The sequence below is a fragment of the Scyliorhinus canicula genome, chromosome 16 (assembly GCF_902713615.1).
Source record: "Scyliorhinus canicula chromosome 16, sScyCan1.1, whole genome shotgun sequence".
In the NCBI taxonomy this organism is placed as follows: Eukaryota; Metazoa; Chordata; class Chondrichthyes; order Carcharhiniformes; family Scyliorhinidae; genus Scyliorhinus; species Scyliorhinus canicula.
Window position 1 is genome coordinate 55,298,281 of NC_052161.1, and position 18,930 is coordinate 55,317,210.

At 43.0% G+C, this 18,930-nt stretch overlaps 1 protein-coding gene across 7 annotated transcripts in view; it reads right to left on the reverse strand.

Moving 5' to 3' along the window:
• The window catches only part of LOC119979244 (myoferlin-like), a 284,837-nt gene that overhangs the window by 91,923 nt on the left and 173,984 nt on the right, over nt 1-18,930 (reverse strand). For all 7 annotated transcript variants that reach the window (XM_038821180.1, XM_038821182.1, XM_038821178.1 and 4 more), the window contains 3 exons: nt 16,002-16,093; nt 11,251-11,421; nt 10,650-10,792 (listed from right to left, as the gene is read on the reverse strand). In XM_038821180.1, the coding sequence (XP_038677108.1) occupies nt 10,650-10,792; nt 11,251-11,421; nt 16,002-16,093 (406 nt within the window). The remainder of the gene's footprint in view (nt 1-10,649; nt 10,793-11,250; nt 11,422-16,001; nt 16,094-18,930) is intronic.

Sequence of the window (18,930 nt, forward strand, 5' to 3'; positions counted from 1 at the left end):
TTGTTCCTGAAATTATTATTGTGTTACCCTGAACTGTAAGTGAACCCTTCCTGCTTATAAAGGAAGCAGCTGTTCCTGTGACTAAACACCAGGGTTCACTATAAATTGACCTTGAATTAAAGAGTAAAAACTTCCTCCTTGCTACTACAACTATTCAAACATAGTCTGGAGATAAACAACAATTGAAGCTGGGAGCAAATTGCACTGCAGAAGCTGACTATACCACTTTGACAGAATTATAGCAGGAGTGATACTATGTCAAATGACCTCAAAATTTTCCCTTGCCCAAATGTAATGTGTCTGGCCTGCTAACTTTAGTACAAACAAAGGCTGATTGTAATGACTCCGAAAGCATATGAATATAGAAACATTAACCAACATAAATTCTGCACTTTCAAAGCTCCATGTCGGAGCTCTGATGTAGTGTACTTATTTAAATTCTCTGCAAGTCTCCCATTAAATCATCAGCTCAGGAAGAAATTACTTTGGCCCATTTAAAAGCCCAGTTCTCTCCCTTTAATTACCACTTTCTCGGAATCGTTAAATCTCCTTGACAAAATTAGGTTCGCGATCACTGCCGGTTCGCTTCACATCGCTTTGCTTGTACAATTTTGACTCCTATCAGGAGCAGCTCAGCCTCCCTGTAATGTGCCTGTGGATAGTTCAAAGGCTCACTTCTATTCCCAGGTTCAGACTGTCTAATACCAAATTACTGGTCTGTGTATGGATGGGTTAAATTTGAGTTCTGATTAACCTATCCTTAACACCCTGTAGGCCACAGTCAAAGGTCCCAGTTACAGAAGCACTGAACCTAGAAAAACATAAATTGGAGAAGGACGTTTTGAATCCTTCAGGTGCTTAAAAAGACTTTTGGCTCTTTTTAAAAAAAAAATGATTTCATTTTGCAGTAGGAAGAATATCAACTTAAATCTTTGCTTGGCGGGGCCTCACGGTAGCATGGTGGTTAGCATCAATGCTTCACAGCTCCAGTGGTCCCAGGTTCGATTCCCGGCTGGGTCACTGTCTGTGTGGAGTCTGCACGTCCTCCCCGTGTGTGCGTGGGTTTCCTCCGGGTGCTCCGGTTTCCTCCCACAGTCCAAAGATGTGCGGGTTAGGTGGATTGGCCATGCTAAATTGCCCGTAGTGTAAGGTTAATGGGGGGATTGTTGGGTTACGGGTATACGGGTTACGGGGGTTTAAGTAGGGTGATCATTGCTCGGCACAACATCGAGGGCCGAAGGGCCGGTTCTGTGCTGTACTGTTCTATGTTCTATACCCCTCAGAGTCAGTCAGGTTGCATAGACTAACATTTAGCACTTCAGGGCAAACAAAGTCCATCCAAGTAACTGATCTGAACATCTTCACACACTCTTGTATACAAAATCAGTAAACTCTGGCTAAACTCCTCATGCTTGCATCATGTTAAAATGCTTAAAAAAAAATTGTTGGACAAGAATAATACTCAGACGATGCGAGAGATCTTCACTCCTTTCTTAGGGAGGTTCATAAATGATAAACACATTTTTAAGATTTGAATCGGCCCAAAATTTGGAGAATCCAATTCTGAACAATACGTGCATTGCCAATTTCTACTTAGTGGATAACTGCAATGTCCTGATTGATTTAAAAAGGGAAAAGGTCCGCAAGTCAGATTCTCCACCCACTGGACTAAGGACTTGAAAGGGCACATGGAGACTGATTTTAACATTGTACCCGAAGGCCAGACTCTCTGATAGTAAAAACAGTGTCAGCCGAGGTTGTGCGCTGGTGTGTCTGGAGTGGGACCCATGACCTTCTGACTCGAAAGGAGAGAAGTGCTACGGCTGACCCAAGGATGACACCTCTGATCTTTGAATGACGCCACGTTGAATTGGAGTATCTCAAAGTGTTCTTGGGATTATCCTCAGGTGGAAAACTAAAGATGCACTTTGAAAAGCAAAGCCAGGTATCCCTCTGGACCTATGCGTCGGAACTGAATGGACCACTAAGAGGATTAAATGAGTACAATCTTTATTCCACCATCAATATATTTGCTCAAAAGTTCAAAGACGTAGGGATGCAAAGTAGCATGCTATATTCAAATCACTGCAAAGTTTCTACCACGAGATCTCAGCTGAATTGATCTCGGCCCCAATAGATATTTGGGAGCCCGGCTTTTGAATAACTTTTATATGCAGTGACAATTTAAAAAAAAAAAATTTTTTTTTTTTTAATTTTTAATTTATTTTTATATACAGTACCCGATTCTTTTTCTCCCCCCAATTAAAGGGCAATTTAGTGCTGACCCGGTACCCTGGGTGGAGCCCAAGGAGATGCCACCTGTCGATGATCCTGGTGGTGGGATCAAGGTAGGCCCTGGGTTGGTTGGTAGGCCCGTGTCGCCCACCACACTAAATGTGGTGGAAGATTCGGGCCCGGAGGGCCACTGTCCAAAGGCTGTCAGCCGCACAGTGTCGGGCGTGGAGGGCGCAGTTGAGCCTCTCTGCAGTGGGGTGCAGGGCTCACTCGCGCCTGACACTGTCACCCCTCACGCTCTGAAAGACTCCCATAATCTGGCACATCATAATTGAAGGTTCTTTTGGGTTTTTTTGCCTCCATAGATAGTTCAGGCAGTGTCCCAACACCCTCCTTTCCCCTCTCTCCCCACCACACCCCCTTCCGTTCATAGAATAGAATTTACATAGAATTTACAGTGCAGGAGGCTATTTGGCCCATTGAGTCTGCACCGGCTCTTGGAAAGAGCACCCCACCCAGGCCCACACCTCCACCCTAACCCCATAACCCAGTAACCCCACACAACATCAAGGGCAATTTTGGACACTAAGGGCAATATAGCATAGCCAATCCACCTAACCTGCACATCTTTGGACTGTGGGAGGAAACAGGAGCACCCGGAGGAAACCCACGCACACACAGGGAGAATGTGCAGACTGCGCATAGACAGTGGCCCAAGCCGGGAATTGAACCTGGGACCTTGGAGATGTGAAGCAATTGTGCTAACCACTATGCTACCGTGCTGCCCTTCTGTAGGGTTGCCCTTCTGTTGGGTATGCTATTGTGCTTTTCCTTCTGTTGGTACAGAGGTGAGGGTATCTGGTCTCTCCAACGCAAAGTTTAGTGCTTGTACCATTTGTTTCTTTTACAACTGCGTTGCGAACAGTTTCAATAATCAGAGTATCCACCCTCTCCTTCCTTGTACATTGGTACTGAAGGGAGGGCACCTTGTTTTTCCAACACAAAATTAGTGTTTGTACCGTTTGGCCTTGTATATATATTTTTACTGTTTTAATAAAAAGAGACGGCCAATTCTCCTACCCTGAACATCTTTTAGGGTTGTGGGAGTGAGACCGTTGCAGACAGGGGGTGAATGTGCAAATTCCACACGGACAGTGACCCCGAGCCAGGATCGAACATGGATCATGCACACTGTGAGGCAGCAGTGCCAACCACTGCTCCACCTGACAGTGACAATTTAAAAAATATATATATAAATTTAGAGTACCCAATTATTTTTTCCAATTAAGGGGCAATTTAGCATGGCCAATCCACCTACCCTGCACATCTTTTGCATTGTTGGGGTGAGACCCACACAGACATAGGGAGAATGCACAAACTTCACAGAGACAGTGACCCTGGGCCAGGATCGAATAAGGATCCTCAGCCCCATAGGCAGCATTTCTAACCACTGCACCAGCATGCCGCCCTACAGTGACAATTTTAACTGAGGTTTTCTCAGATGAGATCCCCACACAGCAGGGTTCCCTGCAAAAAACATAAAGGCAGCTTAAATGCTTTTTTAAAATGCCATAGTGATATCTCTGATGGCACGAGTTCCAGAGGAAATCATAGTATAAATGACCTTGTACTCTCACTCAGCCAAGGAGGATCCTGATCATAAACACCACCTAAAGTGAACCAAATTCCTTTGCCCTGCCAGAATTTGCTATCAGGCATTTGGATGACACTTTGAAAACACCAATGCACCTGTTGCCAAATTGCTGTTTCCAGTTCAGACTCGGATGGGAGCCGATTTCCTTATCATAGATAAACTGATTGACCAGGTCATGTGGCGACCATGCAATGAATCAATCAAGAATGAGCACAATGTCCTTCAGAAAAGCTTCTTCGTTTAACTACATGCAAAAAGATTTCAAATGCATAAGGAACGAGATTGTAGATAGTCTGTGGCAATCCTCACTGGTGGTGTGAAATTCTGCACCAGCTGAACTTAAATGCCAAGAAAATGCGATTGCATTGCCAATGGAAATTGTGCTATAAATATATTTGGAACAGTTCCAATGCATTGCTGGCCCTTATTGGTGTTTCTGTCGCCCATTCAAATGTAATCTATTGTGGATCTCCAGTTATCTGACTATTTCGAACTATTTAGTGGTATCCTGTGTGTGTGGTGGAGGGGAAAAGGAGTAGTGAGGATGATAGCCACTGTGTTGGGCACTTTACACTGAATTGCTTTTAAAGTTGACCTTTGCAATACTGGCACACAGTAATCTTGGTGGAATGGATTAAAAATGTAACTTTTAATTGTAAGATATGTAGTTGGCTGCATTTGAACAGCGAACAATTCAAGAAAGACATTGGAGTCAAGTTTGTTTGGGTTAAAAACCACAAAAACAGACCGCAAAACTTTTGCCCTCACTGGCAAAGTATCATATTGAACAGGCTCATTTTGTGGAATGTGGATTATGTACAAGGACCAGACTTGGTGGAATTGGGCATTCTGAGTTCTCCCTCCGTGTACCCAAAGAGGTGCCAGAATGTGGCGACAAGGGGCTTTTCACAGTAACCATTGCAGTGTTAATGTAAGCTTACTTGTGGCAGTAAAGATTATTATTATATTATTATAATTAACTTGATGCTACACTGACTTGAGAAACAGAAAAGCACATTTGATTCTGGGTGTCCTATTAAGTGATTCTAATTCACAAGATATTGAACTTTAAGTGCTTGTTCAGATCCCAAATATAAATGAACGATTTAAAACAGAGATGAATACTTCTTGAAATAGGACACAATCTCTCTTCAAGATAGCGATTTGTCAGTTGCTTGCATTCTGAGGCATCTAGCCATATCCTTGGGATTAGTCAGAAACTGGGCAAAAGAAAAATTAAGATTCAAGGCAAAATAAATTATATTTTAATTTGAGTAAAAATAGAAAGTACTTCCAATTTAAAAAGAAACTGAAATTTTCCTAGATTAGGGAATAATTAAAAACATTACAGTTTCTGAAGAGATCTTTCAACGCAATGTAGTTACAATCTTGTAGTCGAGTTGAATAACCAGCTACATGAGCAGATTCAGCAATAAATATTCAATTCTGACCGAGATTTCTACAGGCAACTGATGTTACTTAGTGCTCGTTAGTAACAGTGCATTTACTTGCTGATGCTGCAGAGCAGGGCTGAATTCAAACAGGGTCAAGATTTACATATCAATATTGTTGGTGAATATACTGCAACATAATTTAAAATGACACACATACCTGATGCTGGAAGGTGTCAGGATTTGACAACATCAGGGTGTATATTAAGCTATAAAGTAATTTATTCTTAAAGGCACAAGAACAACAAAAAAAAAGATTGTATACAGAGTGAAATGTGGGGCCTATGAATACAGATAATGGTCCATTTGAAGAAGTTTCCAAATCAGTATGATGATCCAAATTATGTTTCAACAAAATCTAGTGATTTGGTAGTTGGCTCAACTTCCTGCAGTCACTTATATTAGTGTTTCATCTGCTGCATTGATACAAAAAACAAATCCAGTATGATGACCCTGCAGAGTCCAGATCATTTTCAGTCTTTGTCAGTGTACTGCAGGTCCTGGATACCTAAGCCAGCAAGGCTCCTGCCATTTCTGCCAAACAAACCATTTGTGCTACATTGAATTGATACGCCTCCAATGGCCTAATTGCAACCAGAAGGGGCTTTCAAGAGTGCAAAGTCAGCAGATAACATCAGGTCACCTAGCGAGCAAAAGTTCATAAGTGCAGTAAATTATAGTTCACTGACATGTTTTTATTGCTGTAGCACTGCATCCTATTCCATTATACACTGATATCAGCCTACTTAGAAAACACAACTAAAGGTAAAAGGCCTGGATATCATTGGCACTGCTGGTAGAATTTGCCACCTGTGATAATGATCCCTGTCCTGAGTGCAAACAAGTTACTGACAAGATATGGTCCCCTCTCAAAGCAGGCACTTGCAGATCAGCTTGGCTGATGCCCAATTTACAGGAAGTTTTCCCAGAAACAGAGCCCAGCTATTTATGAACAAAAATATTCAGTAATTAGATTTCACTGTTTTCTCTACGGGTCGTGACCCTGTGCATTTCAGGAACGAGAGCAACATGTTGGCATAGTGGTTAGCACTGTGGCTTCACAGCGCCAGGGACCCAGGTTAGATTCCCTGCTGGGTCCCTGTCTGTGCGGAGTCTACACGTTCTCCCAGTGTCTGCGTGGGTTTGCTCCAGATGCCTCCTACAGTCCAAAGACGTGCAGGTTAGGTCGATTAGCCATGCTAAAATTGCCCTTAGTATCCTAAAAAGGTTAGGAGGGGTTATTGGTTAGGGGATAGGGGATAGGGTGGAAGTGAGGCCTTAAGTGGATCGGTGCAGACTCGATAGGCCGAATGCCTCCTTCTGCACTGTATGATCTATGTAAAAAATAAACACTAATACAACACCATCTTACCCACCGCCAAAACAAATGCTAACCAGTGTGTAATATTGCCAATCTCAAGGATTGGAATTGTATGTTAATCCCCCTGCTTCCAACAACCCTGGGAGAGGAAAAATGAAAACTAATATAAAAGGTGTTGTTTCACTTGTGAACATTGTGGCAATCAGTTCTGAAAAAAAAGATATGAAAACGTATGTTTGACTAATAGTCAAAAATCATCCATTCAAATAATGGAGATGCTGCGAGGCCTGGTGAGTTTATCCACCATTTTCTCTTTTTGCTCCAGATTTCCAATATCCACAGTATGGTGCTTTTACTTAATGGAGACTTGGCATTAGGCATGGGAAGGCCATGTGCCACAAGGATGATGGAAAACTTCAATTTCAAGTTTAAAAAAAGAAATTCAGGACCCCCATCTCTTGAACCTTATTTTTCTGAAACCACATTCCACGAAACGAACAAGGACCAGACTTGAAACACAAAAGCAAGTTAGATTCCTGTTTGCACCCTATCAAGTGGGCAGTGATGGAAGTGTGTGGTTGGAGACTGGATGATCATACCTCCAGGAATTACAGCCAGAGTGAGAAACCCTATCCTGCCCAAAGTAACCAGTTGTGAATATAAAAAAGGAACAAATTCCTCAGTTACTATTTGTTGAAAATACAAAGAATGCATTAGGGATTTTGCTACAATTAGTAAAACGATCCACACCATGGTAGCTTCAATTTACATTACATATATCAACCTAGAAAACTATCTAAAGCTGAGCAACTGAAAATAAAAACATGGCATAGAAAATAGGTCTCAGTAAACCTGGAAACAGAATGAAATCAAGTGCAGAGGCAAAGGTTCACATATCCACTTAATTGCAAGAGAGATTGCAGTTTGCAACAGTGATAGATTCATAAATCAGAGGGATCGGTTGGGAGCACTGAAGACAATTTTCAGAGGGGATTTTGGAGGTAAACCTCCACTTTCCACCTTCCTTCTCCAGAGCACAGATGTTCTATTTTTGGGCACCATCTAGGTCATTGTCTAGCTCATCAAAATTCTGACTTGCAAATCAAATATATGTGCAATATGAATATAAAAATATTTTATGAACTTAACATTAAAAAGAACTTATACAGCACCTGTCATAACCTTAGGACATTCTAAAACACAGCAATGACGTACTTTTCAAGATATTCACTGCTGCAATATAGGCATATATGGCAACCATTATGGACAGTACCAAGTTTAAAGAACCAGATATAACTGAAGCAATTACCCCCAAACAGCTTATACATTGACTGAGTCACCAGGAGAAATCTACTATCCTTAAAAATAGTGCCATGGAATCCTACAGGTCCACTTGAATGGTTTAGACAGGGCCTCCGTTCAATGTCTCATTTGCACCTCAAACAGTGCAGCACTCTCTCAAATCCAACTCCAAGACTTAGTCACATCTGAACATTAATCTGTTGTATTCTCCGAATGCTGTTCAACCTTTTAATGAATTTTAAATATGTTAAACATTTGAAATAGGGGAACCTAAATCCTCGTCGTGCCAGAAGCAACAAAATAAATGTTTTTTATAAGATTATTTGAGGGGATATGTGGCATTACTGGCTGGGCCAACATTATTGCACTCAAGGTGGTGGTGGTGGTGAGCTGCCTTCTTGACTGTTGCAATCCATATGGTGTAAGTACCCCTGCAGTGCTGTTAGGAAGTGTTCCATGGTTTTGACCCACCGACAGTGAAGGAACAGCAATATTGTTCCAAGGCAGAATGCTGTGCGACTTGGAGAGGAACTTGATGGTGGTGCTCCCAAGTCTCTTCTACCCATCTTGCTGGTAGTAATCGTGGGCTTGCAAAGAGCTGTCAAAAGATCCTTGGTGAGTTTCTGCAGTGCATCTAGTAGATGATATATACTGCTGCCACTATCCATTAGGGTGAAGTGAATTAAAGTTCAAATTGGTCGTTGGGGTGGCAACCAAGCGAGCTTCTTTGTCCTGGATGGTTTTGAGCTTCGAGTGTTGTTGACCCCCCCTGGAAGTTGATAATGGGGCATTCAGTAATGGTAATGAATGTCAAGAAGAGATGGCTAGATTCTCTCTTGTTGGAGATGGTTAATTGCCTGGCACTTGTGTAGCATGAATGTAACTTGCCACTTAAAACAACACAGGAATGTCACATGAGCACACAAAAACAGTAATTTTATGGCCTATTATTTTGACTCTAGCAAAAGGTTTATTTTCTTGCACATGAAAATACTTTTCACTGCACTTCGGTACATGTGACAATAAATATCAATCAATCAATGAAAATTTTTCACTAAAATAATTTGGAAAAAAAAGAAGAAACCTCTGATTGGCTATGATGGGGACAGGGCATAAACACCAGTGTTCTCAATAGATCGGATTAATCATCTCCAGTTTGAGGTGTATAATGCATGATACTGATGATCAGCATACACGCTTTCCAGCAGCTATTGCCCACTGTCATACAGGCAGTATAGACTCTCTTCCAATTACTGGATGGTAGTAAAGTATAAACTAATTAAAATCAGACACTACACTTGTTCACAAGAGAGATCTACAGTAATTTTCAAGACTAAGCAAAGTAATCACCATTTTAATTCCATTTCTATTTTGCTTCCAAAGCCTCAGAAAACATTTAGTGATCATCCTTATATTCAAAGAGGCAGCCTATCCCACCCTATATTAAAATAACTATTGCCCAAGAATTGAGGAATTACTGGATTTTACATTTGCTAGTTATTCCAAATATGCTGCTGGACCTCAGCTGATGGTAACTTTTTGTTTCATTTGTCCCTTCGGCTCAAATTTGCTCGTTGCCACATGGTCTCTGCTATCAAGCTAAACATTCCGAACATAGTGCAACTCTCATGCACTGTCTGCCTCCTAGAATCCTCAGAACCGGAGCTCTTCCCACTCCTCCACAGCGTCACAATTTATTCTCAAGGCACACATTTGTGGAAAGCAGCCATCAGAATTCAACGTAGTTCGAAAGCACAAAGCTGCCATTATCACTTCAACATGTTAAGACTTTGTGATATTTATTATCCAATGAACTCAATAAAAGTGCGAGCCAGGTGTTAAATGTATGAGGTTAGGGAACTCCTTTCAGCTGGCGAGATTCCTCTCTTAACATTGTAGCTTCATAAACCGGTAGCCCCAGAGATAAATCACCCAGTTTATATAAACTCAGGTGATAAGTACTGGCAGCTAATCTGACTAGGAAGGTTTTTGGGGGGGGGGGGGGGGGGGGGGGGGGGGGGGGGAATGTATGCAAACATTAGGGCCCAACATAATTTTGTTCTGGCAGGACACCTGTACCCTTGCACCTCCTTCCTGCGTTAACTGGATAGTCATCAAGAACAACAATTCCAGCTAGGTTTAACTATTCCCAGATCAGGGACACAGACTATTCCTTATTCCATGTTGACATCAGATTCCTAATCCGATGGTCCGGAGCTGTACGGATTGTTGTGCCACCATGGGCGAACAGCCTCAAGCACCAATTTCTGACCTCTGAGCGCCAAAAATCTTCTGCTCAAAACACTGATGTTCAAGGGTGGCACAGTGGCGCAGTGGTTAGCACTGCTGCCTATGGCGCTGAAGTCCCGGGTTCGATCCCAGCCCTGGGTCACTCTGGAGTTTGCGCATTCTCCCGGTGCCTCACCCCCACAACCCAAAGATGTGCAGGTTAGGTGGATTGGCCACGCTAAATTGCCCCTTAATTGGGGGAAAAAATAATTGGGTACTCTAAATTTAAAAAAAAGAAAAAAACACTCATGTTCAAATATGCAAAAAATGTCCACACATACTACACCTGAAATCCAGAGGAGTTGAAAAAACTAGATCCATCTCCGAATCCTTGCCCATCCCATGTAGTTTGTGTCTTACTGTTATTTCTCTATACTGAGTGTCATGAAGTACTCACCAATTTCACTGAGTACATATTCCTGACCATTGTAGGAGAGCGTGGTGCTAGAAATGACAGGTGGAGAAAGCCCTTTCATCTTGGCTAAATTCTGCAACAGCAGGGATGGCTTCATCTGGTCACGCCACGCGTTTACTCCAGAACTGTTGAAATAAGCCAATTAAGTTAGTCACGTCCAAATCAACTATACAGGAAAAAGGGGAGGGAACAAATCTAATTAAGGATGAAAGCTCATGTTAAAACCCCTCAAACCATTTTGTGCAATTAATTATTATTTTTTAACAAGCCCAACAAGAAATGTTAAAAATGACACCCTGTCGTTGCAGTTGACTAGGTGTAACCAAGGAAAGATTCCTCCAGATTGCTCATTCTCAATCATTTGCTGAAAGGGTTAAACACATGTAATATGGACAAAGGAAAAACTGGTATTTCACACAAATGTCTACTCATGACCATAGCCTACAAAAAGCATCACACCCAAACTCGAGGGGGCTGCTTGGACCCACATTTCTGGAACGGGAGGAGTACAGGACATCTGTATGTATAAAAAACAAAGGAGGAGAGAACTGTACAAATTCACATTTGGTACTGGTGCACTTACAGACAGTACGATTGAGGCAATCCAGAACAAGATCCAAAACGCGAGAGGAGTCGGTTTTCCAGGTCAATAATAGTCTCTCCCACCTTTTCATCACGGGTCAACAAATCAAAATCATAAAGTGAAATTTTGAGATCTTTCTCTGTTGGCAAATTGCAGCTAAGCTCAAACATCCTGAGTAAAGAAAGGAGAAAATGAGATGTTAATTTTCCAGAAACGCTGCTCATTTTATTTTCCCTGAAGCAAGGATTTGCAATTTCTAGTCAGAATATTAGCATTCTTCTTCATATCACAGCTAGTTTGTTTATCCAGTGACTAGTCAAGTAGGAAGATGCCAGCTTTGATAGCTGGTCTGGGACGAGTTGGCTGATCTCAGCTGGGCCGAGCGGAAAACTAAATATCAACCGTAACACTGGCTGGGGAACTGATAAGTAATCCCTCCCGATTATCTAGTAAATTCCACTGCAACCACACATTTTTTCTTTTACATTCTCTTTCCTTATAGCCTCCCCAAATCATTTGGCTCCCCTACATTAACTGGAAATTGGTTCCAGTTTGAACCCATGTCCCTTGTTTGATTGTCATACCTAAACCTGCTGCAATAGTGGAGAGCCTTAGGCGAGACCACACCTGGAGAAGTGCGCGTAGTTTTGGTCTCCTTATCCAAGAAAGATGTGGAGATGTGATTCACCTGAGGAAAGAGCAGTGCTCTGAAAGCTAGTGTTTGAAACAAACATGTTGGACTTTAACCTGGTGTTGTCAGACTTCTTACTGTATCCAAGAAAGGATATGCTTGCCAGAGGAGGAGTGCAATGGAAGTTCACCAGACTAATCCCTGGGATAGCAGGATTGTTTTAGGTGGAGATGGAGGAGATTGGGCATGCATTCTCTAGTATTTTGAAGAATGAGAGGTGATCTCATTGACACGTACAAAATTCTCTCAGGGTAGATGTAAATGGGAAGCTTCCCCTGGCTGCCGAGTCCAGAACCAGAGGACACAGTCTCAGAATAAGAGGGAAGCCAAGCACAGCTGGGATGAGGAGGAATTTCAGCCAAGTGTGGTGCGAATCTGGAACATACTGCCTGGGAGGGTAGTTGAGGCAGGAAACCTCAATCTTTTAAAAGTACTTGGATGAAGCTTGAAATGTCATAACATTCTAGGCTGTGGGCCAAGTGCTGGAAGTGGGATTAAATGTAGATTTGTTTTTTTTATTTGTCAGTGCAGGCTTGCTGCGTCAAACGCCCAGCTCCTCCAAACTTTCTTCATGTTTAATCCGCTGAAGTCCAATCTTTGCACAGCACTGCACCCAGAATCTGAATTTCACCTATTTTGGTGAGTTCACATGGTGTAACCTGGTTAGAGGACAACATCTGACTTGTGCTCCAATTCCATAATTCTCATTAAACATTCAGCTTCCAAGTAGAGTGTCGACCAGACCTTTCAACCTCGCTTTATCAAGGTATTACCTTGGAACAAGTGTGCTACGATTCATAGAATCCCAATAGTGGAGGAGGAGGCAATTCATCCTCCAAAGTCTTCATCGACCCTCCGAAAGAGTACCCGACCGAAGCTCATTCCTGCACCCACCCAGTAACCTAATCTGCATATCCCTGGACACTAAAGGGTAATCTAACATAGCCAGCCAATCCACCTGTTTTGCACATCTTTGCACTGTGGGAGGGAACCAGAGCACCCGGAGGAAACTCAGGTGTGGGGAGAAAGTGCAAACTCCACACCGACAGCCACCCAAGGCCACAATTGAAGCCAGGCCTCTGATGCTGTGACGCAGTAGTGCTAACCACTGTGCCACCGAGTGAGACAACCATGGGTTCAAACCCAACTGCCGACAATTAAGGCGGAGAGTGTTGCGCTGGCAGGCAGGCTGCCTTCAGATGATACGTTGAATTGGGGCGCACAATTTACCCACTTCAGGTGGGCGTTAAAGATCCCATGACATTATCCAGAGGAGAGATCCCTTGTCGTCCTGGCCAACATGCATTGTTCAACCAATATCAGGCAGATCAGGTTATTGTCCCACAAATAACTATGGGATACATGTGTACTAATTGGCTGTGTTGCATCTCACTGCATTAGAAAAAGTGAATTCATTGAAGTTGTAAAACAAGCGCAAATTCAGTTTTTTGCTTTGAACCATTTCTGTACCAATGTATATTAAGCCAAATGTGCCGTACAATAACTTACTGCCATATCCATAAGACATAAAAGAAGATCTCAAAACATTACTTTCTGTCCATTTAAAATTGGATTTTGTCTACCAAAAATATGGCAGCTACCAGTCACATGATTTGAAAGTTGGCTACAGTTCTGGAAATCTTTCAACAGAAATTCCAGGACAAAGCTCAACATAGTCTCACACCAGGGCAGCATGGTGGCGCAGTGGGTTCCCCCTGCTGCCACACGGCGCCGAGGTCCCTGGTTCGATCCCGGCTCACTATCCGTGTGGGGTTTGCACATTCTCCCCATGTTTGTGTGTGTTTCGCCCCCACAACCCAAAAGATGTACAGGCTTGGTGGATTGGCCATGCTAAATTGCCCCACCATTGGAGGAAATTAATTGGGTACTTTAAATTCAACAAAAAAAACATAGTCTCATACCTACCATTATGTGGATCTATTACAATCAGTGAAACAAGAGAGCAGCAAATGGTTCATCTCCTCAGGCTGGATTTGTAACAATAGAGAACCATCAAAACTTGTATAGATACTAATCGTCATCATCCATCGCCCAAGGTGAACAATGTTACCAAATTTTGTTCCCCGTCATTTTGCTCATTTATTGGAGTTGTTTTTAAAAGGCACATGGTCATTTCTTGACTTGACGTCCAGCCTGGTTTGACACATTCTGCATTTTTGACTTTGAGGCAGAGTGGTTGATACAGGGATTCCTGCACCTATTCATGGGAAATTCCCACTCAGACCATCACCCCAACTTCAATCAAATGCCTGCTGTTCCTTCCTTTTCAGCCAGTTCCTCAACTACTACAGGATTTATCTCTCACCTCTCCACAAGTAATCTTGGATTAAATACAATCAGAATGCAAGAATCTGCCTCTCACATTATGGGAAACTCCATCAATATATTTGGATTATATCCACTTGTGCAATGTGATGTAACAGTCTCCCCAGTGACTACAGCCAACCAATTAGTTGCTGTGTATTTTAAGCATTCCTGGTTTGCAGCAATTTTACCACAATACTCAAAGTTATGGAACCATAGAATTCCTATAGTGCAGAAGCAGGCTACTCGGCCCATCAAGTCTGCAGTGACCCTCTGAAAGAGCACCCTACCTACCCCCACTCCCCCGCCCTAGCCCTGCAAACTAACCTGTGCACCGCTGGACACTAAGAGTGGAATTCTCCGCTCCCGGGAAAAATCAGGAAGGCCGTCGTGAACTCGGCCGAGTTTCACGACGGCCTCGGAGGCCGCTCCTCTCACTGTATTCACCCCCACCCGGGGGGGCTAGGAGCGGCGCTCCGTTATTCTCGGCTGCCGGGCCTTGACGCTTGCACCAAGGCGGCGCTCTGAGAATGATGCGACGGCGCAGCCTATGTGACATCAGCTGCGCATGCGCAGGTTGGCCGGCTCCAACCCGCGCATGCGCGGCTGACGTCACGACGGCTGATGGCTCAATCGCGCGCATGTGCGGTGGCTGTCTTCCCCTCTGCTGCCCCGCAAGACATGGTGGCTTGATCTTGCGGAGCGGGGCGGCGGAGGGGAAAGTGTGCGTCGCTTTTAGATGCCAGCCCGACGATCGGTGGGCACCGATCGCGGGCCAGTCCCCTCCTGAGCACGGCCGTGGTGCTCACTCCCCTCTCCGCCCCCCCACAAGCTTCAAACGGGCCTTTGGCGCCCATGTTCACGACGGCAGCGACTAGGTGTGGTTGCCGCCATCGTGAACCGGTCGTGAACGGGAGGCCACTCGGCCCATGCGGGCCGGAGAATCGCTGGTCGCTGTGAAAAACAGCTAGCAGCGATTCTTACAAGCGGGGGGTGGGAGAATCGCGGGGGGCGCCTGGGGGGCGTGAAATCAGTCGGCCGGCCCTCCCGCGATTCTCCCACCCGGCATGGGGAGCGGAGAATCGCGCCCTATGGGACAATTTATCACGGCCAATCCACCTAACCTGCACATCTTTGAACTGTGGGAGGAAACCAGAGCACCTGGAGGAAACCCACGCTCACATGGTGAGAAAGTGCAAACTCCACACAGTCACCCAAGGCTGGAATTGAACCCGGGTCCCTGGAGCTGTGAGGCAGCACTACCAACCACTGTGCCACCGTACAGCCCCATAGTTATAGTAATGAGAATGGTGTACACAGCCACTTCCAGATTTCTCACATTTCTTCATACATCATTGCAAGATTAATTTTGCTCTATTTTATTTTGTACCATTTACTTCAGACAATTATTTAGCACTGGACGGTCTAAGAATATATTTATTCTAAAACACAAGGCAAGGCACATGTTCCAGGTGAGAGGTATTAGTGAGATATGGCGAGGGGGAGAAAATTGGTGGATAAGAGAAAAATTGTTTTGTTTCAAATTAAACGATCAATGATGGAGAGGAAAGAGCAGGAAATGCAAAATAATTATTTTGTCTTGGAAATATTCAAGTTAATCATGAAGTTTCTCTTGCTCCTAGAAACATTTTAGTGTCAGATCAAAACAAAGCCCTTTAACCTAAAATAACCTCACGTTTAATGAGACTGGTCACTTGAACATATGTCAACATACCTGCCAAACACTGGGTTCAGGGTGTTAGGAATGTAGTGGTCTCTGTCTTCTATTGATTTTTTACCCAAGCTGATTTTCACATAAGGGTCACACTAAGAAGAAGAAGAAGAAGAAAAAAACTTCAGGAAAAAGACATTCACTTCAAATGTAACAAAGCATGTTTCAGGGTCCAAAATCACCTAATCTTAATCCTGCTACGGATGCTGTTTGTGTGTACGTCAGAGATTCTGGGAGGAATTTAACCCCCCTACCACAACACCAGGTCACACGCCATCCTGACTTGCATTGTCATTCTTTCACCATGTCAAAAATCTGAAACACTCTCCTCTGCAAAAGCTGTAATTAAGACTTAAAAGGGGAGGTAATTATTGATTTTTATCCACTTGATTACAGACAAAGGACTAATGGAATAGTGTTTTGATTGCTGGTGATTTCCTGGAGTATAGATAATTTCCGAGGTGTTGAATTTAGTCCTAGCTGGGCAGGTGATGGGATACAGAGGAGGCAATTAATGGGAGGAGTCAGGTCTGTCTGTAGTTTTGCTAATGCTGTTAGGTTGAGCAGAACTATACTGGATCTGCTCTAGAATGGGTCTAATGTCTACACACAGCTAAACAAGTAACCTGTTTTTAAAACTTCTGAATTTTACTGGGTTGCTTAACTGGAATTAGTAATAGGTGTAGATAGTAAGACCAAGCTTTTCCTTTTATTTAAGAATTGTTGAACTTCAAAGCTATTTATTTGATGTTAATGTGGTTAATTCAGAGTTTAAAGTTTGTTTCATAAGATACCTGTTGGTCAGAGCCTTCACTCTGGGGTGAAGTTTCCTTTCCTCGCAGTTTTCAAAATTGAAAAATAGTTTGGGGTTCTTGCCTGGTATCCTAATAAAATCTACAGGAGGAATAGGATTGATATCTGAGGAAGGGTGTTCTTGCTATAGAGAAAGTGCAGCAAAGGTTTACCAGACAATTCCTGGAATGGCAGGACTATGAGGCAAGATTGATTCAAAGTATATTCACGAGGGTTTAGAAGAATGAGGGGGGAAATCTCAGAAACCCATTAAATTCTAACAGGACTATACAGGGTAGAGGGGAAATCCAGAACCAAGGGTCACAGTCCAAGGATTTGGAGTAAACCATTTAGGACTGAGGTGAGGAGATATTTCTTCATCCAGAGAGTGAGTGGTGAGCCTGTGGAACTAGCTACCCCAGAAAGCAGTTGAGGCAAAAACATTGTATGTTTTTTAAAAGTTTTGATGTAGCATAAAGGAAATGGGGGGGTAGGGGGGGAAAGAGAGAGGGAGGCTGGAGCAGGCTGTTGAGTTGGCAATAATCATCCTTGATCACAATGAATGGCGGAGTAGGCTTGAAGAACCGAATGGTCGCTTCCTGCTCCTATTTTCTATGTTTCTAGGCTGATGACATACAAGGGATGAACAACAAATGCTAAGATTGTCAGCAATACTCACTTCCCATGCAAGTTTAAAAAAAACCAAGAAAACCACTTCAATGCCTATCAGATGGCTCAGTCTAGAAAAACACTTCAATGGCTAGCAGATGGTTCAGTCTAAAAAACCACATCAATGGCTATCAGATGGTTCAATCTAAAAAACCACTTCAATGGCTATCAGATGGTTCAGTCTAAAAAACCACTTCAATGGCGGTCAGATGGCTCAGTCTAGAAAAACACTTCAATGGCTAGCAGATGGTTCAGTCTAAAAAACCACATCAATGGCGGTCAGACGGTTCAGTGAATTTAACTCGTCATTCAGATTAGGAAATTCTCAAAGTCAAATCCTTTTAGGTTGAACCTGGGTGCTATGCAAGTTAACTTTAAATTGGCCTTCTGTTCGGGAATAAATAAAAACAAAAGATTTACTTTTATTGCTGTACTCTAACGATGGAAGATGAAAATTTGCTCGAATTAGGGAAAAAATAAATTACTTCAGCAAAAGTAATTGGAGTCAGACGGGAGGAAAGAGAGAAAAAAAGTTTTGGACTTCTGAACACCATCCATTCGGGGCTCCCCTATACTGCAGGTTAAGATTGGAACATATCTTGATCCTTTTATGAGCAGGAACAGTTTCTCCCTTTCTAGTCTGTCATCCCTCATGATTTTAAACATCGCTATCAAATCTCCTCTTAGCTTTCTTCTCATCACCAGTCCCAACTTGTCCTTTCTTTCCTTATAATAGAAGTTTCTCATCCACTCTGCAATGCATTCACATCCTCCCAGTATTGTGGTGCCCAGAACTGTATATAATATTCCAATTGAGATCTAACTGGTGTCCTGTGCAAGTTCAGACTAAGCTCCTTGCTCTTGTGCCCAATGCCCCCATTAGTAAAGCCCAGAGCACTACATGTGCTCTCTCCATCTGTTCAGCCATCTTCAGTCCTCTATGCAATATACACCCAGATCACTCTGCTCCAGGCCATCCTTTAGAATTTTACTCATTTTATGGTCTCGCAAAATTAATCATCTCGTGCATCTCTGCACTGCCACCTAACTACCCACTCCACCAACCTGTCCATTTCCTTTTGAAGTTCTACACTGTCCTTTTCAGTTTACAATGTTTCCAAGTTTTGTATAATCTGCAAAATGAAATCGTCCCCTGCACACCAAGATCTAGATCATGAATATGTATCAGGAAGAGCAAGGGCCCCAATACCAACCCTAGGGAACTGCACTACAAACCCAGTCAGAAAAATATCCATTAACCATTACACGCTTTTTCCTATTACACAGCCAATTTTGTATCTGATAGTAATGATCTTTACTGTCACAAGTAGGCTTACTATTAACACTGTCTTGAAGTTACTGTGAAAAGCCCCTAGTCGCCACATTCTGGCGTAAGTTGCTACTGTACGTTATATTCCATGAGCTACAACTTTTCTCAAGAGTGTTGCATAGCTCTCTTATCTAGTGCCAT